The 15917-nt window shown below is 39.3% G+C and overlaps 1 protein-coding gene across 1 annotated transcript; it reads left to right on the top strand.

Moving 5' to 3' along the window:
- Positions 1-9057: 9057 nt before the first annotated feature.
- Positions 9058-15838, top strand: csrp2 (cysteine and glycine-rich protein 2). Its single transcript, XM_036577024.1, has 6 exons — positions 9058-9310; positions 10894-11013; positions 12606-12774; positions 13081-13210; positions 14297-14390; positions 14508-15838. The coding sequence occupies exons 2-6, from the start codon at positions 10902-10904 to the stop codon at positions 14582-14584; spliced, it is 582 nt and encodes a 193-aa protein (XP_036432917.1). The 5' UTR covers positions 9058-9310; positions 10894-10901; the 3' UTR covers positions 14585-15838.
- The last annotated feature ends 79 nt before the right edge of the window (positions 15839-15917 follow it).

The raw sequence follows: 15917 nt of genomic DNA, 5'->3' as shown, positions 1-15917 counted from the left end.
CTTTATCGATGCTTCTGTTGTTTTTCTGAAATGACGCAACAGCTGACGGCTTTAAGTCACGGTTTGCTTCTAGAACGGGCTCAGTGAGGCCGGGAGTGCCCATCAGGGCACACAACATTTCAGCTGGCCTGGGCGGATAAAAAAATGAACTAAACAAGAGCAAAGGCCATTCACATCCATTCAGATTTAAAAGACCCCTGCCCCACAGTTTATCACCCTACAGGTTTAAATGACTTCTTAAAGCCCCTGTCTACTAATTTTCATTATTTTCTTCTTGTCATTATCTGTAGGTTTTGTGATGCCTTCATTAGAAAAAATGGTATTGGTCCCTTTTTTATTTGAGAATTTTTACATTAATTGTTCTTCCGTTTTCTTCTGTTCGATTTGAGTTGGGCGGGACTAAATTTGGCGAAGGTGACGTCAGATCTGCCAACGTACCAATCAGCGGATTGCCTTTAATCGTGTGTAATCCTTCTGTGCATAGTTATTTAGCTTTGGGAACAACAAAAAATATTTCACAATAAGTAATATACCTTCTAGAATTACTGTTAAAGAACAAATTATGTCAAAAAGTAGACATTCTGGAGATTCCATTTTTTATCACCTTATTCTTGATTTTATACAGTTTTCTAAATTATTTTAGAATCATATGCATTTTTAAAAATATATTTATTATTCATTGACTATTATTTGAAACCTGTGAAGTTTGTAGTACTGGCATCATATTGGTGTCACTGTACCTTTAAAATGTACAAATCTTGCAGCCCATATTACGGTTTGAGGATCACGACTAGACTAAAATAAAAAATTATACCCTTCTTCTCTTATAATGTTTATTACTGGCCTTTGCTCACAGCAAAAAGAGAGTTAAGCAGCACTGTCAGTTTTACTAAGTTTTACATGTTACACAGGTTTTTATTCTTTTGACCACTAGGGGCCTGTACTGGGCTTGGTAGCCCAGTGAAATTTAGAAATTGGATGAAAAGCTGGGTGGATGGGTGACAAAGTAAAAGAAAAACCTGAATGAAGGACTGGAGAAACTTGCTCCTATATGGTTAATGGACTTGATTAAATGGACAATGAGTGCAGATGAACAGTACATGTACCTACTAAAGTAACCAGTGAATGTATATCCTAATTTTTACTACTTTCTTCAGTATGTGTCATTTTTTGTCACTATGAAGTGGGAAAAAAGCTGTATTTTCTAAAAAGCCATGAATCTATTAAGAAAAACTGTTAAATATTTTAGGTTTGTGAATGACGCTGCTGTGATCAGTCTCAAACAGCGATGAATCCACCTACTGGGAGGAAGTAAGACATCTAGTGTCATGGTGTGGAGCTTACAAATTCCTGGGCACCACCATCCAGCAGGATCTCAAATGGGATAAACACTGCACAGCAGTTGTGAAGAAGGCCCAGCAGCACCTGTATTTTTTGAGACAGCTCAAGAAATTTGGGCTGCCTTAAGTGCTGCTGGTCCAGCTCTACACCACCCTAATAGAATCCATCATCACATCCTCCGTGTCCGTCAGCCAAAGCTACAGTGAACCGTGCGACGTGTAGAGAGACGTCTCTCCATCATCCTCCACAGCTTCCGTCCTCATACATGTTATAACACACATTATAATGTGCATTATAATGACTGTATTCTTTATATACCATGCCATAATCCTTCTGAATAAGGACCTTCCATCTACTGAGTGCACACATGCACTTTAACTAATTGCAAATGTACATATTACATAAATATATGTTTACATAGATATTCACTGCTCACATCTTTATCTGTACAAACTGTACATACACTCTCAGAAAAAAAGGTACTAAACTGTCTTGTCACAGGGGTGGTACCCTCAAGGGTATGTCTTCAGTACCTTTAGTTAGTGAATCCATTGCAGTTATATTTGTTTGTTGTATTGGCTCCACACACCCACACAGGCTTTTAATTTCATTCTCCTATTTTAAAGCATTAGGTTATGAAAAGGTACAAATATGCACCTTTCCTCTAGGAAAAACATATCTAAGGTACACAGTTGGACACTTAAAGCATTGTTGAGAGAAGTGCCTAAAACTTCCTTCCCTTTAATAAAAATTGCAGTAATGCACAGCCTCAAGTTTCTTATTGCTTTTATAAAACAGCAGTCAACATAAAATATGACAAAATACACTTTAAGTTATTATTAATCAATTTAAGTTATTATTAATAATAACCGACATAAACAGGTATTCCACCAAGAAATGTAGTTCCTTTAGAGTATGGTATCATTGCCAAGCAACCATGGACCGCTGAATGAGGAGAACGTTCGGTTGCCCATCACTGTATATAGTGGTCATTTCATTTTTGTTTTTTTTACTTTGTGTCATATAAGACAGACATATGATAACATAGCACTGTTTAATGCAAAAACCTTTACTTCAAAAGTACTTTTTGGTCACCAAATTACCACCGCCAGTCTTATTTATAACGTGGCGAGAGATGACTGTATATCAGGGATGGGGGAGTAGCTAAGTAGCGCACTACTTTTTGTAGTTAACTACACATTTTTGTAGCTAATAGCTGTAGCCGCTACAGTTTTATTAAATGTAGCTAATAGCTGTAGCACCTACAACTTTTTGTGTAGCTATAGCAATAATTTCGCTACAGGCTTCAGGCAATCCATGCAAAATGTGAAACATAGAACACAGTCGTTAACTGGGCTGGTGGCGACTGTGCAATCCTGACTGAGCAGCGGACAATTCGAACAAATGGGCATGCGTGGGTCCCATGCACTGATCACCCCTTACTAGCAGGCTTAGCTCAGGGGTTGGCAACCGAAATGAAAGAAGAGCCATTTTGTCCTTTTAACAAAAATAAAACCACCTTGGGAGCCACAAGCTTTACGTCAGCTGTAGCCACTTTTCTCGCACCTGAGTCAGGAAACTTTTCTGCGAGTTTCTTGTAAAATGTCTCTCAATGTTTGACTTTTTGCGAGGCTGAAGTCACTTCTCATTCGCCAGCTTCTCGTTCGAATTGTTCCATTCCACCTTAAATGGTGCCTGAGGCGCCAGATTGTATAGCTGCACCATTTAAGATGGAATGGGAGACTTCAAACAAGAAGCTGGCGAATGAGAAGCTGACAGCAGCTTCGCGAATTGTTTCAGATTAAACGTATCAGGAAACTGTGGTTATAAATGCAAATAAGTCCATTCATCTCCAGATGATCGATGTTCGTCTTTCTCTTTGCCTTTTTGTTATCTGCGTTGCTGTGTGACCAGCAGTCTGCGCGTCAGTCTTCCGCATTAAAGGCTGGTGAATTAGCAGTTACGCGTTAGCTCCAACGTTTAAGACCATTTATTGTGAAAACTGTGTTAGAACTGTGTGTTATAACGATTTTACAGTATTATGTTATTATACCTAAAAATATCTAATTCTGCTGTGGAGCCGCAGCAGCTCTGCAGCAGTGGAGAGATTATTCAGGCCTGATTCTCACCCCAAACAGAGCCAGCGTCACTGATGAGGATTTTGAGGCTAAAGTGTTGCTGAAGTTTAAAGGACTCTGAATGTCATGTCTGCACATCTTGCTGAAATGTTTTAATTGGAGCAGTTTTATTTCAACAGTTGAACAGTTGACAGTGCTTTGCACAAAATTGTTTGGTTTGTATTCGGTTATTTTTGTTGATTTTTGTTAGGAAAAACCTGGAATGATTGACTTTGTCTTTACTTAGTCTAAGCTTTTGTTGGATATCACGCCTTTGGTTGTGTAAGTTTGATTGTTTGTTAAATTTTAAAATCTTTTTGTATATTTGCAGCTTTTCAACTGTATGTTTGTTTCTGGCACATGATTAAATGCACTGTCTTGTTCACACTGTCAGCTGGGCTTGTTTGGTGTGTCAGGTGGAGATTCACAAACATTCTGATAATTACGCTTTGAAAGTAGCTAAAAAGTAGCCACTACTTTTCAAAAAGTAGATAAAAAATAGCCACTACTTTTTTGGGAAAAGTAGCTCAATTGTAGCGAGCTCCAAATTTTGGGAAAGTTTCCTGACTGAGGTGCAAGAAAAGCGGTTACAGATGACGTAAAGGTTAAGTCTGCGTTTTCATTTATATTATATTTTTAGCACATACTGAGACTTATTTACAGCCAAGATGGTAAAACAGATATAAAATGTTGTGGCTCCCAAGGTGGTTTCATTTTTGTTGAAAGGACAAATTGGTGCACTTTGTAGTTCTACAATTACAGACTGTAGTCTGTCCAGTTTTTTAAACACGGTGTCCACTCACTGTCCACTCTATTAGACACTCCTACCTTGTCAGTCCACCTTGTAGATGTAAAGTCAGAGACGATAGCTCATCTGCTGCTGCACAGTTTGTGTTGGTCATCCTCTAGTCCTTCATCAGTGGTCACAGGATGCTACCCACAGGATGCTGTTGGTGATATTTTGGTTAATGGACTATTCTCAGTCCAGCAGTGACACGGAGGTGTTTAAAAACTCCAGAAGCACTGCTGTGTCTGATCCACTCAGACCAGCACAACACACACTAACACACCACCATCACATCAGTGTTACTGCAGTGCTGAGAATGATCCACCACCCAAATAGTATCTGCTCTGTGAGGGTCCATGGGGGTCCTGACCACTGAAGAACAGGGTAAAAGGGGGCTAACAAAGTATGCAGAGAAACAGATGGACTACAGTCTGTAACTGTAGAACTACAAAGTGCACCTATATAGTAAGTGGAGCTGATAAAATGGATAAAGAGCGTAGAAACAAGGAGACAGTCGTAATGTTATGCATGATCGGTGTATATATATAATTTTGACTACTGCACCAAGAGGAATTCCATGTACATCTGGTATTTGACAAAGCTTCTGATTCTGATCCTGCTATGGACTAAAGTAGGCTCAGCCATACACAGCAACATTAAGCTGTTCTTGTGTCATGATTAGTGTTGAAATAGGGCACCTACCTGATGAAATAGGGCACAGTTCAGGGCACTTTTCTTTAAAAATGCTTGCTGCTTTGCTGCTGGACTGTATATAGGACATACAAACACATCCTACCACAAAAGTTACAGTTAAGCAGTTCACAAACATATTGTGGTAGTCCAAAAAAGAACCTTTCAAACTTTTTAGCTATGTAGCTAGCTAGTCACGCTATGTGCTCGAAGAACACAAACCTAAGGTGACGGTCCCAAAATTAGAAGCTGAAACATCTCTGAGTGAACAGGTATGTTAGCCAACAGTATATCCACTAGCTGATGACTGCTATAATAGCAAGCCATTTGCAAGTTTTTTTCTGACTCAACAGTATTTGTTATAGGACTGGGCAACATGACAATATTTATCGTCACTGTGATAAATTACATCGCAAAATGTCACAATAGGCTTTTCTTAGTATATTGTGGGTATAATCAGTACTTAAAAATAATTTCCCAGCTGCTTGTTTCATTAAAAAGAAAGCATAATTAGTCCTGTTTTATTGAATTTTGTGTAACACAGTTTGTGAAATGTTGAATACAAGTAATTGGATTCATAGTTTTTGATTGTATTTTTAAACTGTGGCACTACTTTGTTCCAACTTATCAGATGTCAGAAAAAATAAATATTGTGACACACTGTGTATCGTAAAAAACTTACTGAAGTATCGTGATTTTACATTTTGCCGTATTGCCCACATCTGAATTGCTGCATGATTTTTATACCAGAACACAGTCAAATTTTACATGTTCCTACCTTTTTTGTCAAGCTAAATCTGCTCTCCAATTCAGTCCACTTTCTTGAACTCCCACTGACATTGTAATACAATCGGTCTGGTTCATCTCACACTGCTTAATTGTGATTGGCTCGGTCGCCATTCAATCAGTCCAAAGTAACTACTACCTTTAAAAAATGCTATTCATCTTATAAGGGTGTCATTTCTGGTTGCTAGTCATGAGTTCAAACAAGGAAACATGCAATGTACGAAAAGTTTGCTATGCCTTTGCTCATATGGCTTCCATATTTATATATATTGTCTTGGCAAAGGTGGCAAAGATCCTATGTATGTAGAGATCACTTATAGTTACTATAGATCACTTAATTCCAAGGAGAATCCTAAAGGGAAAATGAAATCTGGGTCCTAAATGCATCAATTCGCTCTTATAACCTGAAACAGTGCAAAAAAGTTCCTATTTTAGCTACAACTACACAAATGCTTATGTGAGGTTTAGTTACATATAAATTTATGACATCTACATACAGTTTTATTTTGGTCGAGGTAGTTCTGGACTGGAAACCATGTATTGTCTCACCAGAACAGATAATGGCTCTATGTCTAAAGCAAACAGGAGGGATCAAACAGAGCAGCCCTGTTGCATGCCTCTATGTAAGTGAACATGAGAGGTCAGAATTGTATGTGTGGGTCTTTATACTAAAGTTTAATCCAGGCTTTAAAACAGGGGTGGGAAACTACAGTCTTGGAGGGCCAGATTCCTGCACAATTTAATTTTCCTGCTCAAGCACACTTGATTCAACTCATCAGCTAATTACCAGGTTTAGTTGGTATGTTAGAGCTGGGAAATCACCAAACTGAACTGGCCTTTGGCCCTCAGTTCCCCACACCTGCTATAAAGCTACCTCCAATACCAAACCTCTGTACTTTGGTACTGGAAATAGAGTCTTAAATTTAAAAAAAAATGTGGATAATCACACTGTAACATGGCAGACAATGGACTTGAGGACCTGCAGGCAATAATAAATATTCTTACAAACCATTCAATATTTTTATCAAAAATATATTGAGTGGTAAATATTTAACATAAAGCTGGACAATGTGCTGCTGTAAAGTCGCCCTGTATAGCCTGATAACAGTTCTTTAAAAGTCAGAGGTGTCAGATCATATCAGACCTCTTTACATATTAACAGCACAAGCACTGGCTCAAAAAAATGACCAATTTTCTAAATCTTTGACCTTGAAATACATAATTCTAATATTTTTGACTACAATTCTTAAATAAAAAAAATACTCATTTAGAGTGAATTATGCCTTTGAATTCTTAAATGATAAATACATTATTTATATATTCAGCCTTTTAAGAATTAGATAATAGAAAAATAAATCACATATTACAAACAATTCTTCATTTTGTAAGAAAACCATTATTGTTATACTGATAACCCTAAATATGCACACTTCTTGTGTTCCTGTCTGTTAGGGGGCACTATTCGTAATATAAAAAACACTTCACACAATTACATTTTGTATGTAATGAAAATATTTACCTACCTGGTGGCTAGTCTGGGTTTAGGGGACAGTTTTGCACATAACATGCAATTTCATTTTGTTGATGAAAAAAAACATAAATTCATTTCACATCTAAAAGTGTCTGTAATGACATTTAACATTTTGTTTTGGGTGGATATAGGCTATGTTCAGACTGCCAGCCCAAATCCAATTTTTGGCATATCCAGATTGTATCCACATTGATTTTTGATAGCCTGGACAGCAAAAAAATACATGAAATCCGATTTTTGCAAATCGGATCCCAACTACACTTGGAGGCGGTTTGAAATGCAACTTTAATCAGATTTTTATGGATGCGTCTTCGTCTGGACGCTCTGGCCACTCAATTTCAATTTCGGATTTCTATGTATGTTTTGCGTCACTTGCAATGTGACAAACAATGAAGATGTCAAATCCAGCACCAGCGAAGCTAGGTGGTTACTGACGCCTACGTTGTTACCACAGCAACCCATGTAGACAGGCTAGTGATGTCCAGACACACAAATCTGATCTGATCACTTGTGAATAATAGTGTGGACGGACTTTCAAAAGATTTGATTTGAGAAACAAATCCGATTTGCCTTCGGTGACTTTTTCTATAATTCTACGGTGAAAATCTGCACAATCCACTCACCTAAACCTGAAAAATGTTCAATGAGCTCTTGAGCATCTTCATAGGCCAAATTGCTCTCTAGAAAATCTTGACTTTTCCTGTGGCGATGAAATTCACATACAGTACATTTACTGGTCCACTAGATGGAGTCAGAAAATTAAGGTCTTTGAATGTTTATTACTGAGTTCAGCTCTTGTAGAGTGTACTTTCTGTTTTTGGATGTTGTTTGGCTACTTTCTTTCCATCAGTCCTAAACTGTGACCTGTGGCATATGCATTAGAATAGGAGAACCCAGCTGGTGATCTACCACCCAGTCCTGGTGATCTACCACCCAGCAGAGCTCAGCTCCAACCCTAATCTAACACACCTGATCCAGGTGACGAAGAATTTCAGGGCCAACTAAATATTAGAGCCAGATGTGTTAGATCTAAACTCTCCAAAGTGGTACATCTCCAGGATCAAGAGTGGGCACCCCTGTGTTATGACAAAGGGCTCCTTGATGCAGGGTCTAGAGGTCAGTAATAATACATAACAGATTGAACAAACATAACAAAACCTACTTTAAATATGTTTTATGCTGTTATGCAATTATGTATTCACTTTTCTCTGAGTGCGCTTCTCTGTGTGCTCATAAATAAAGATAAGTGATTTTAAGGATATAACAGCATACCAAAGACTACAGACTACACACACCAAATTTACATTGCCCTGGTCTCTGTTTTACGTTGTAGAATCCTCAGTTTCAAAGGCCCACACACTTGATACACACCTGTATTCACAGCTCTCTCAGCAAAAGTTAGGCCTTTAACTGGCATCCAAACACAAGCTCAGCACTGGCGCATGAACTGGCTGCTTAATGCTAAACACAGCACATTTTCAAGACCATGTCTGTGATATGTTGTCAAATTAAAGGAAAGGGGAAAACCAAAAAAGCATAATAGGCCCCCTTTAAAACCCAAATTTGATAAAAAAAAGATAATTTAAACAAAAATAAACTAAATAACTAAATAAACAAAAATTCATCTGATATGAAGATATTTTGTCTTTTTTTTGTCTAATTCCAAATCCAAATGCGTCCATTACTCAAATTATCCTACATTTAAATTCATATAAACTCTTTAATTATACAGACGCAGGTTTGCGACGTAGACGATGAGCTATAATATGGCCCCGCCCCTCCTGGCAGAAACCCCTCCCCTTTCTCTCCTCCCTCTCTCCTCCCTCTCTTTCTCTCTTGTCTGTGCCTCCCAAACTCTCTCCAGAAGCGACTGGTCGACCTCAGAAGGTTCGTGGCTGAAAGCCGAACGTCAGTCAGAATACAAAAATACAAACGTTTACTTTTTTAGGCGCGACAGACATTCAGAGAAGAGTAAACCGCCTCCATCTGCACTGAATCTGCTGCAGGAGAGAGAGAGAGGACACATTCCTTTATCTGGTGGACGTTTTGGGGGCAAAGGTAACTTACTATCGGACGAATTTCTTGATTTGAACGCCTCTCTGGTTTGACCGTTTGTTAAATGAAGATTATTAGGCAGATTATTTATCCTCACACGATGAGCAGACTATTACAACGAGCCTGGTTTCGAATAAAACTTTCAGGTTCATTTACAGACGTTGGTTGAACATTCAGTTCAACTTCCAGAGGCTGAAAAGAGCCACGTTTGTTATCGGTGTTTGGTTTTTAGCACAAAGCCTGTGAAGAGCTGTAAATATTTGAGAGGAAAATGAAGCTGCAGATAAAGTGGTCATTCTGATTTGACTGCTCTTTATCTGGCGACGCGCTCGAGCCTTTATTACTCTTAGAAAACAGTCAGTTATTCTTCACCAGCCAGACTGTCTGCGTCTGACCTGCTCACGAGGCTTTAATTACCTCAGAGGGGCTTCATCTGACCCAAACAAAAACAAAACAGGATTTTTTTTACACTTTGCCTGAAATAAATGACCATGAGTGACCACAGAGTAAAGGCACTCCTCGTAGATCATTATGTCTGTGGAGGGGTCAGAAAGCAGACCTGAAGAGGACTTTGGTTTTTGGACTATGTTACTAATTATGAATCCTCTTGAATACATGGTTTGGAAGATTTTAAGCTTAGGGTCAATAGGTTAGTAAGGTAACCATTTGTCCGGTCAGATTTAATACACATGGGTCACTGACAAACATAAAAGTGAAAACATCAAGACAATTTCCTGAAATGCATAAATGATTTTTTTCTATAATGGTATAAATTATATATATATATATTGATTAAATCACATTAATTTTTTTTTTATTTGTTCTAAAATGCAGATGACCTTAGATGCAGGGCTGTCATGTGAACTGTTTCTGATGAGACTGGCCTGACCAGCTCCCTGTTTTAGCTGCTCTGTCCAGAACAGTGTGTTCTGAAGTCTGAATAATGCTGCTGTTCAACATCACGCGCCTCCACACTGCACTGCACTCTGCTTTTGTTCGCCTTCTTTATTCTACTGCTGCAGGGAAGCAGGAAAGAACTGCAAGACTGAGCTGACCTTAGATTAGCACAAACAACCAGCCCTCACCTTTTCTGGACATGTCCAGGCAGATCAAACACATTCCAGGGTTGACCCTGACTCCGGACGTCTGAGGGACAAACAACTTCAAAAAAATGAGAAAGTAATTGTTTCTGTAGCAAAAAACACTGAGAATAACAATAATAATAACAATAATCTTTCTCTCTCCCCTCCTCTTCCACCTCTTTTTACTCCTATTCTACCTGTTTCTCCTCTGCTTTCCCTTCCATTTTCCCCTCTTTCTCCTTCTTTTTCCTCTTTCTCCTTTTTCTTCTTTCTCCTCCACTTCCTCTTCCTCCTACTCTATTCCTCTTCCCCTTCACTTTTTTCTCCTCTTCCTCCTATTTCTTTTACGCTTCATCCCCTTTCTAATTCTTTCTCCTCTTTCTTTTTGTCCTTTTTCATCTCTTCCTCCTCTTCTTTCTCCTATTCCTCCTACTCACCTTCACTTCCTCTTTCTATTCTTCCTCCTATTTATCCTCTTTCTCTTCCTCCTCTCCCTCTTACTAGTCTTCATCATGCCACATTGGGGCGGAGGCAACAGGTGTGTGTCATGTGGAGGAACTGTGTATCATGCCGAGGAAGTTCAGTGTGATGGAAAAAACTTCCACAGGAGCTGCTTTCTGTGCAGTAAGAACACACAGACACACACACACACACACACACACACACACACACCCCTTCACAAAACAGTGTGATAGAGAATAAAGATGTTTATTAACAGTGTGTACGCTTTGACAGTGTGTTTGTTCTTTGGTTAAAGCTCTGAATTTTTTTCATGGAGCAGCTCTTCTGTCAGCACAAGGCTATATTATGACTTTATTTACAGAAAACAGTAAATCAGCTGTGTCTGAAAAGAGGAGATAATAAAGTGATGAATTAGTGAAAAAAGGTTATTATTATTATTATTATTATGGTTCTTATTCCTCCTTGGTCCCCGTCTTGGCCACCACAGAAATGTTCATTGTTGTGGAAATCAGCTGTGGTCATCTCATGGTCAGTTGGTAGTGACTCATAACTGACGTTGATAATCTGAACGTGTTTAAACAGAATAAGAGGAGAGATGTTTTGTTTTTCCTGTTGAGCTGAGACTCATCCCCTCACTGCTAATGTTTGTTTGTTTGCTTGTTTGTTATTGTTTGGGACAATTATGGGACAAAGCTGCAGTTGGTGCGTCTGAATCTGCTGTCTGAAGATAATTTTACCTCTAAACTCCAGTTCTACGCACTCTCAGCTTCCCCGCCCAGTGTTGACTAACCCTATTAACACACCTGAGCAGCTCACAGAGGGCTCAGCAATCAGCTGATGAGCTGATCAGGTGTGTTTGTGGGGCTGAAAATCTCTGATCAGTCTGACATTAACTAAACTAAATACATGAGTTTACTGTTGTTTCTGATATAGAACATTTGAAACTACTGAAACTGTTCCACTGCTGGCTGTACAGGTAACGCTCTCTACAGCTTTACTGCACAGTTAACGTTCTATGCCGTTTTAATGTGCAGTTGATATTCTAGTTCTATACAGTTTCGCTGTGTTAATAACACCTTTAGAGGGCAGCAGTGAGTGAAGTTTGTTTGTTTATTTGATGCCAGTTAATGACCACTTTAGAGGGCAACAGTGAGTAAAGTTTGTTTATTTGATGCTTATTAATGACCACTTTAGAGGGCAACAGTGAGTATTGTTCCATTTTACTGTGTAGTTAGTGTTCTGTACTGTTTTACTGTAGGCTGCAGTTACAGGTACAGGTATTCTGTGCTGTTGTCCTGTACAGTTAACATTTTTTACAGTTTTACTTTACAGTTAATATTCTGTAATTTACAGTTAATATTCTCTCTAGTTTTACTTTACAGTTAATATTCTCTACAGTTTTATTTACAGTTAATATTCTCTACAGTTTTATTTACAGTTAATATTCTCTACAGTTTTACTTTAGAGTTAATATTCTTTAGTTTTACTTTACAGCTAATATTATATATAGTTATCCTTGAGGCTACAGTGCTGTTTTACTGTACAGGTAAAAGTTTATGATTATACTGTATAGTTAATATTCTGTATCTTGAAGGCTATAGTTAATATTCTGTAGTTTTACTGTACTGCTAATATTCTGTACAGTTAACATACTCTTACATATTTTTTACAGTTGTACTGTACAGTTAAGATTCTGTACAGTTACATTGTACAGTAAATATGCTGATATTGTTGGGCTGTCTGCTGTTTTGCAGTGGTGTGTAGAAAAGGATTAGACAGCACCACAGTGGCCATCCACGATACAGAGCTCTACTGTAAATCCTGCTATGGGAAGAAATATGGGCCAAAAGGTTACGGCTATGGTCAAGGAGCTGGAACACTCAACATGGACCGTGGAGAGAGACTTGGCATCAAGCCAGAGGAGTAAACAGATTTTGATTCTTTTAGATTCTTTTGGTTCTGGACAGAAGCTTCATTCCAGCCATTGCTTCAGTTGACCAGCTTCAGCTCCAGCCCAGTTCTTATGAAAGAGTGTGTAATAGGAGTATGTTACATAATCAGTCTGCAGAACAGATCAGCTGACCTGATCCTCTAAAACAAAGACACTCTTTCACATCGGCTGGACAGCCGAGGCTGCGCTGGACCTAGCACTGTGACCAGAGACTGACATGAATTGAAGTGACCTCTATAGTTCTGTCTGTAATTTAAATTACCTTGAATTTCCTGCAGGAGGAAGACCCACCAACCCACCACTAACCCAAACTCCTCCAAATTCGCCCAGAAGTATGGAGGGTCTGAGAAATGTGCACGCTGTGGAGAAAGTGTGTATGCTGCGGAGAAAATTATAGGAGCAGGAAAGGTGTGAATTAATGAAAAAAAATCTGATGAACATGTTGAGTAAAAATATTAATAATAATAATGCAGAGCGCTTAAATGAAGAGAGTTGGAAATGGTAGAAATATTAATGCCAAAACTAACAGTTCTACATTATATGGCCAAAAGTATGTGGACACCTGGCAATCACATCTACATGAGCTTATTTGATATCCCATTCCAAAACCAGGGGCATTAATATTGCGTTGACCCCCCCGCTCCCCTTTGCAGCTATAACACCTTCATAGCGCCGCTATGGTCAGTAAGTTAGCACCATAGCCAGCTGACATGGGACCTCTACCCCCACCCTCCCAGAATACCAGGGGTGTTTTATACTCTGGGCATGATTCTTCACTGGAAGTAAGGGGCCAAGCCCAAAACCTGAAAAACAGCCCAGATCATTATTCCTCCTCCACCAAACTTTACTTTTGGCACTGTGCATTCTGGTAGATAGCGTTCTCCTGGAATCTGCCAAACCCAGATTCATCTATCAGACTGCCAGATGGTGAAGCTAGATCCATTAGTCCGAAGAACGTGTCCCGCGCTGGCGTGCTTTACACCACTCCAGCCAATGCTTGGCATTGCGCATAGTGACCTTACTCTTGAGTGCAGCTGCTCAGCCATGGAAATTCACTTCCATTTCCAATTCCACTTCCAATAGCACTTACAGTTGACCAGGGCAGACATTTGGCAATGGTTGTGTCTTATGATGGTGCCCTATTTAAAGTCACTGCACTCTTCAGCAAGGCCCTTTCTACTGCCAATGTTTATCTGCGGAAATATTGATATGTGCTCGAACACACCCACTTCAGCTAAAAAAAATAGCTGAGAAAATGAATCAGGATTTTTGGAAAAGGAAAAACACTAAAAAGTGCAGGGCAGGGAGTACTCCAGGACCAGGATTGGGAACCACTGTCATATACCTATTAGCAATGTATATGGCTGAAACACTTGGACTCAAGAATTAAGAGGGGTTGTTCACATACTTTTGGCCATATTGCGCACATATAATTTGTATAATTTTTAATCTTAAATATGAAAGGTTCTGATTTTGTCTCGTTTCTCTCTGCAGCCATGGCACAAAATCTGTTTCCGCTGCGCGAAATGTGGAAAAGGTCTGGAGTCGACCACACAGACGGAGAAAGAAGGAGAAATTTACTGCAAAGGTAAGGGGCCATAAGAGCATGCAGACGGTGTTGAATACTTGTAAATGTGTAAATGATGTTTTTTATTTCTGCATTTTTATGTTTTCATTTCCTGTTTACTTAAATTCTGTCCCACAGCGTGTTATGCTAAAAACTTTGGACCAAAAGGGTTTGGATACGGACAGGGAGCTGGAACGCTGCTGCACGCTCAGTGACACACACTCTCTCTCAATGATTATTTTTATAAATGTGCGTGATATATATGTGTATACACACACTCACTGAACACTTAATTAGAAACACCTACCTTGTATCTACAATCATAACCCCATTTTATCAGCTCCACTTACCATATATGTGCACCTTGTACAATTACAGTTTCTTTGCGTAGTTTATTATCCCACCTTTACCCCATATATCAATGGTAAGGACCCATACAAGACCACCACAGAGCAGGTACCATTTGGGTGCTGGATTGTTCTCAGCACTGCAGTGACATTGATATGGTGCTGGCGTGAGTAGATCAGTCACAGCTGCTGGAGTTTTTAAACACCCCATTGTTACTGCTGGACTGAGAATAGTCTACCAACCAAAAATATCCAGCCAACAGCGTCCTGTGACCACTGATGAAGGACTACAGGATGACCAACGCCAACAATGCAGCAACAGATGAGCTATTGTCTCCGACTTTACATCTAAAGTTACCCTTTATTAATCCCACAACAAGGAAATTCACCTCCACATTTAACCCCTCTGCATAGTGAAACACCTACATACACACTAATGAATACACGCACACTAGGGGGCTGTGAGCACACTTGCCCAGAGCGGTAGGCAGCCCTATCCACAGCGCCCAGGGAGCAGTTAGGTGCCTTGGTCACGGGGCACTTCAGTCATGTTTTGTTAGCTCAGGGGACTGAACCGGTGACCTTCTGGTCGCAAGGCTGGTTCCCTAACCTCCAGTCCACAACTATCCCAAAGTAAACCAACAAGGTAGGAGTGTCTGATGGTGTGGCCAATGTTTAAAAACTCCAGCAGCTCTGCTGCGTCTGATCCACTTGTACTAGTGCAAAATACCCTAGCATGCCACCACCATGGCAGTGTCACTACAGCACTGAAAATGATCCACAACCCAAATAATACCTGCTCTATGGTGGTCCTGACCGTTGAAAGAGGGTGAAAGGGGGCAAAGAAAGTATGCAAAACATGGACTACGGTCTGCAGAAATACAAAGTGCACATATGTTAAGTGGAGCTGATAACATGGACAATGAGTGAATGTAGATACAAGATAGCTGTGCTTTATAAGGTGCTCACTAAGTGTAATAAACACACGCACATACACTCCAGGTCTTGTATGTTTCTTTTTTCTGTGAAATGTTTGTTTTACACAATTCTTTTTCTGTTCTGGAGCTTTTGGGGTTTAAACTGGAAATTTACTGTTCTTAGGAAATAAATAAATGTAATAAACCCACAGCTGTCAAGAGTTGTTTCTGAAAAAAAAATAGTGTTTAACGTTTTTGATGCAGAAACACACACAGTGGTAATG

Source organism: Colossoma macropomum, unplaced genomic scaffold (assembly GCF_904425465.1).
Source record: "Colossoma macropomum unplaced genomic scaffold, Colossoma_macropomum, whole genome shotgun sequence".
In the NCBI taxonomy this organism is placed as follows: domain Eukaryota; kingdom Metazoa; phylum Chordata; class Actinopteri; order Characiformes; family Serrasalmidae; genus Colossoma; species Colossoma macropomum.
The sequence above is the reverse complement of the archived record's forward strand: the minus strand, read 5'-3'. Positions and strand labels throughout refer to the sequence as shown.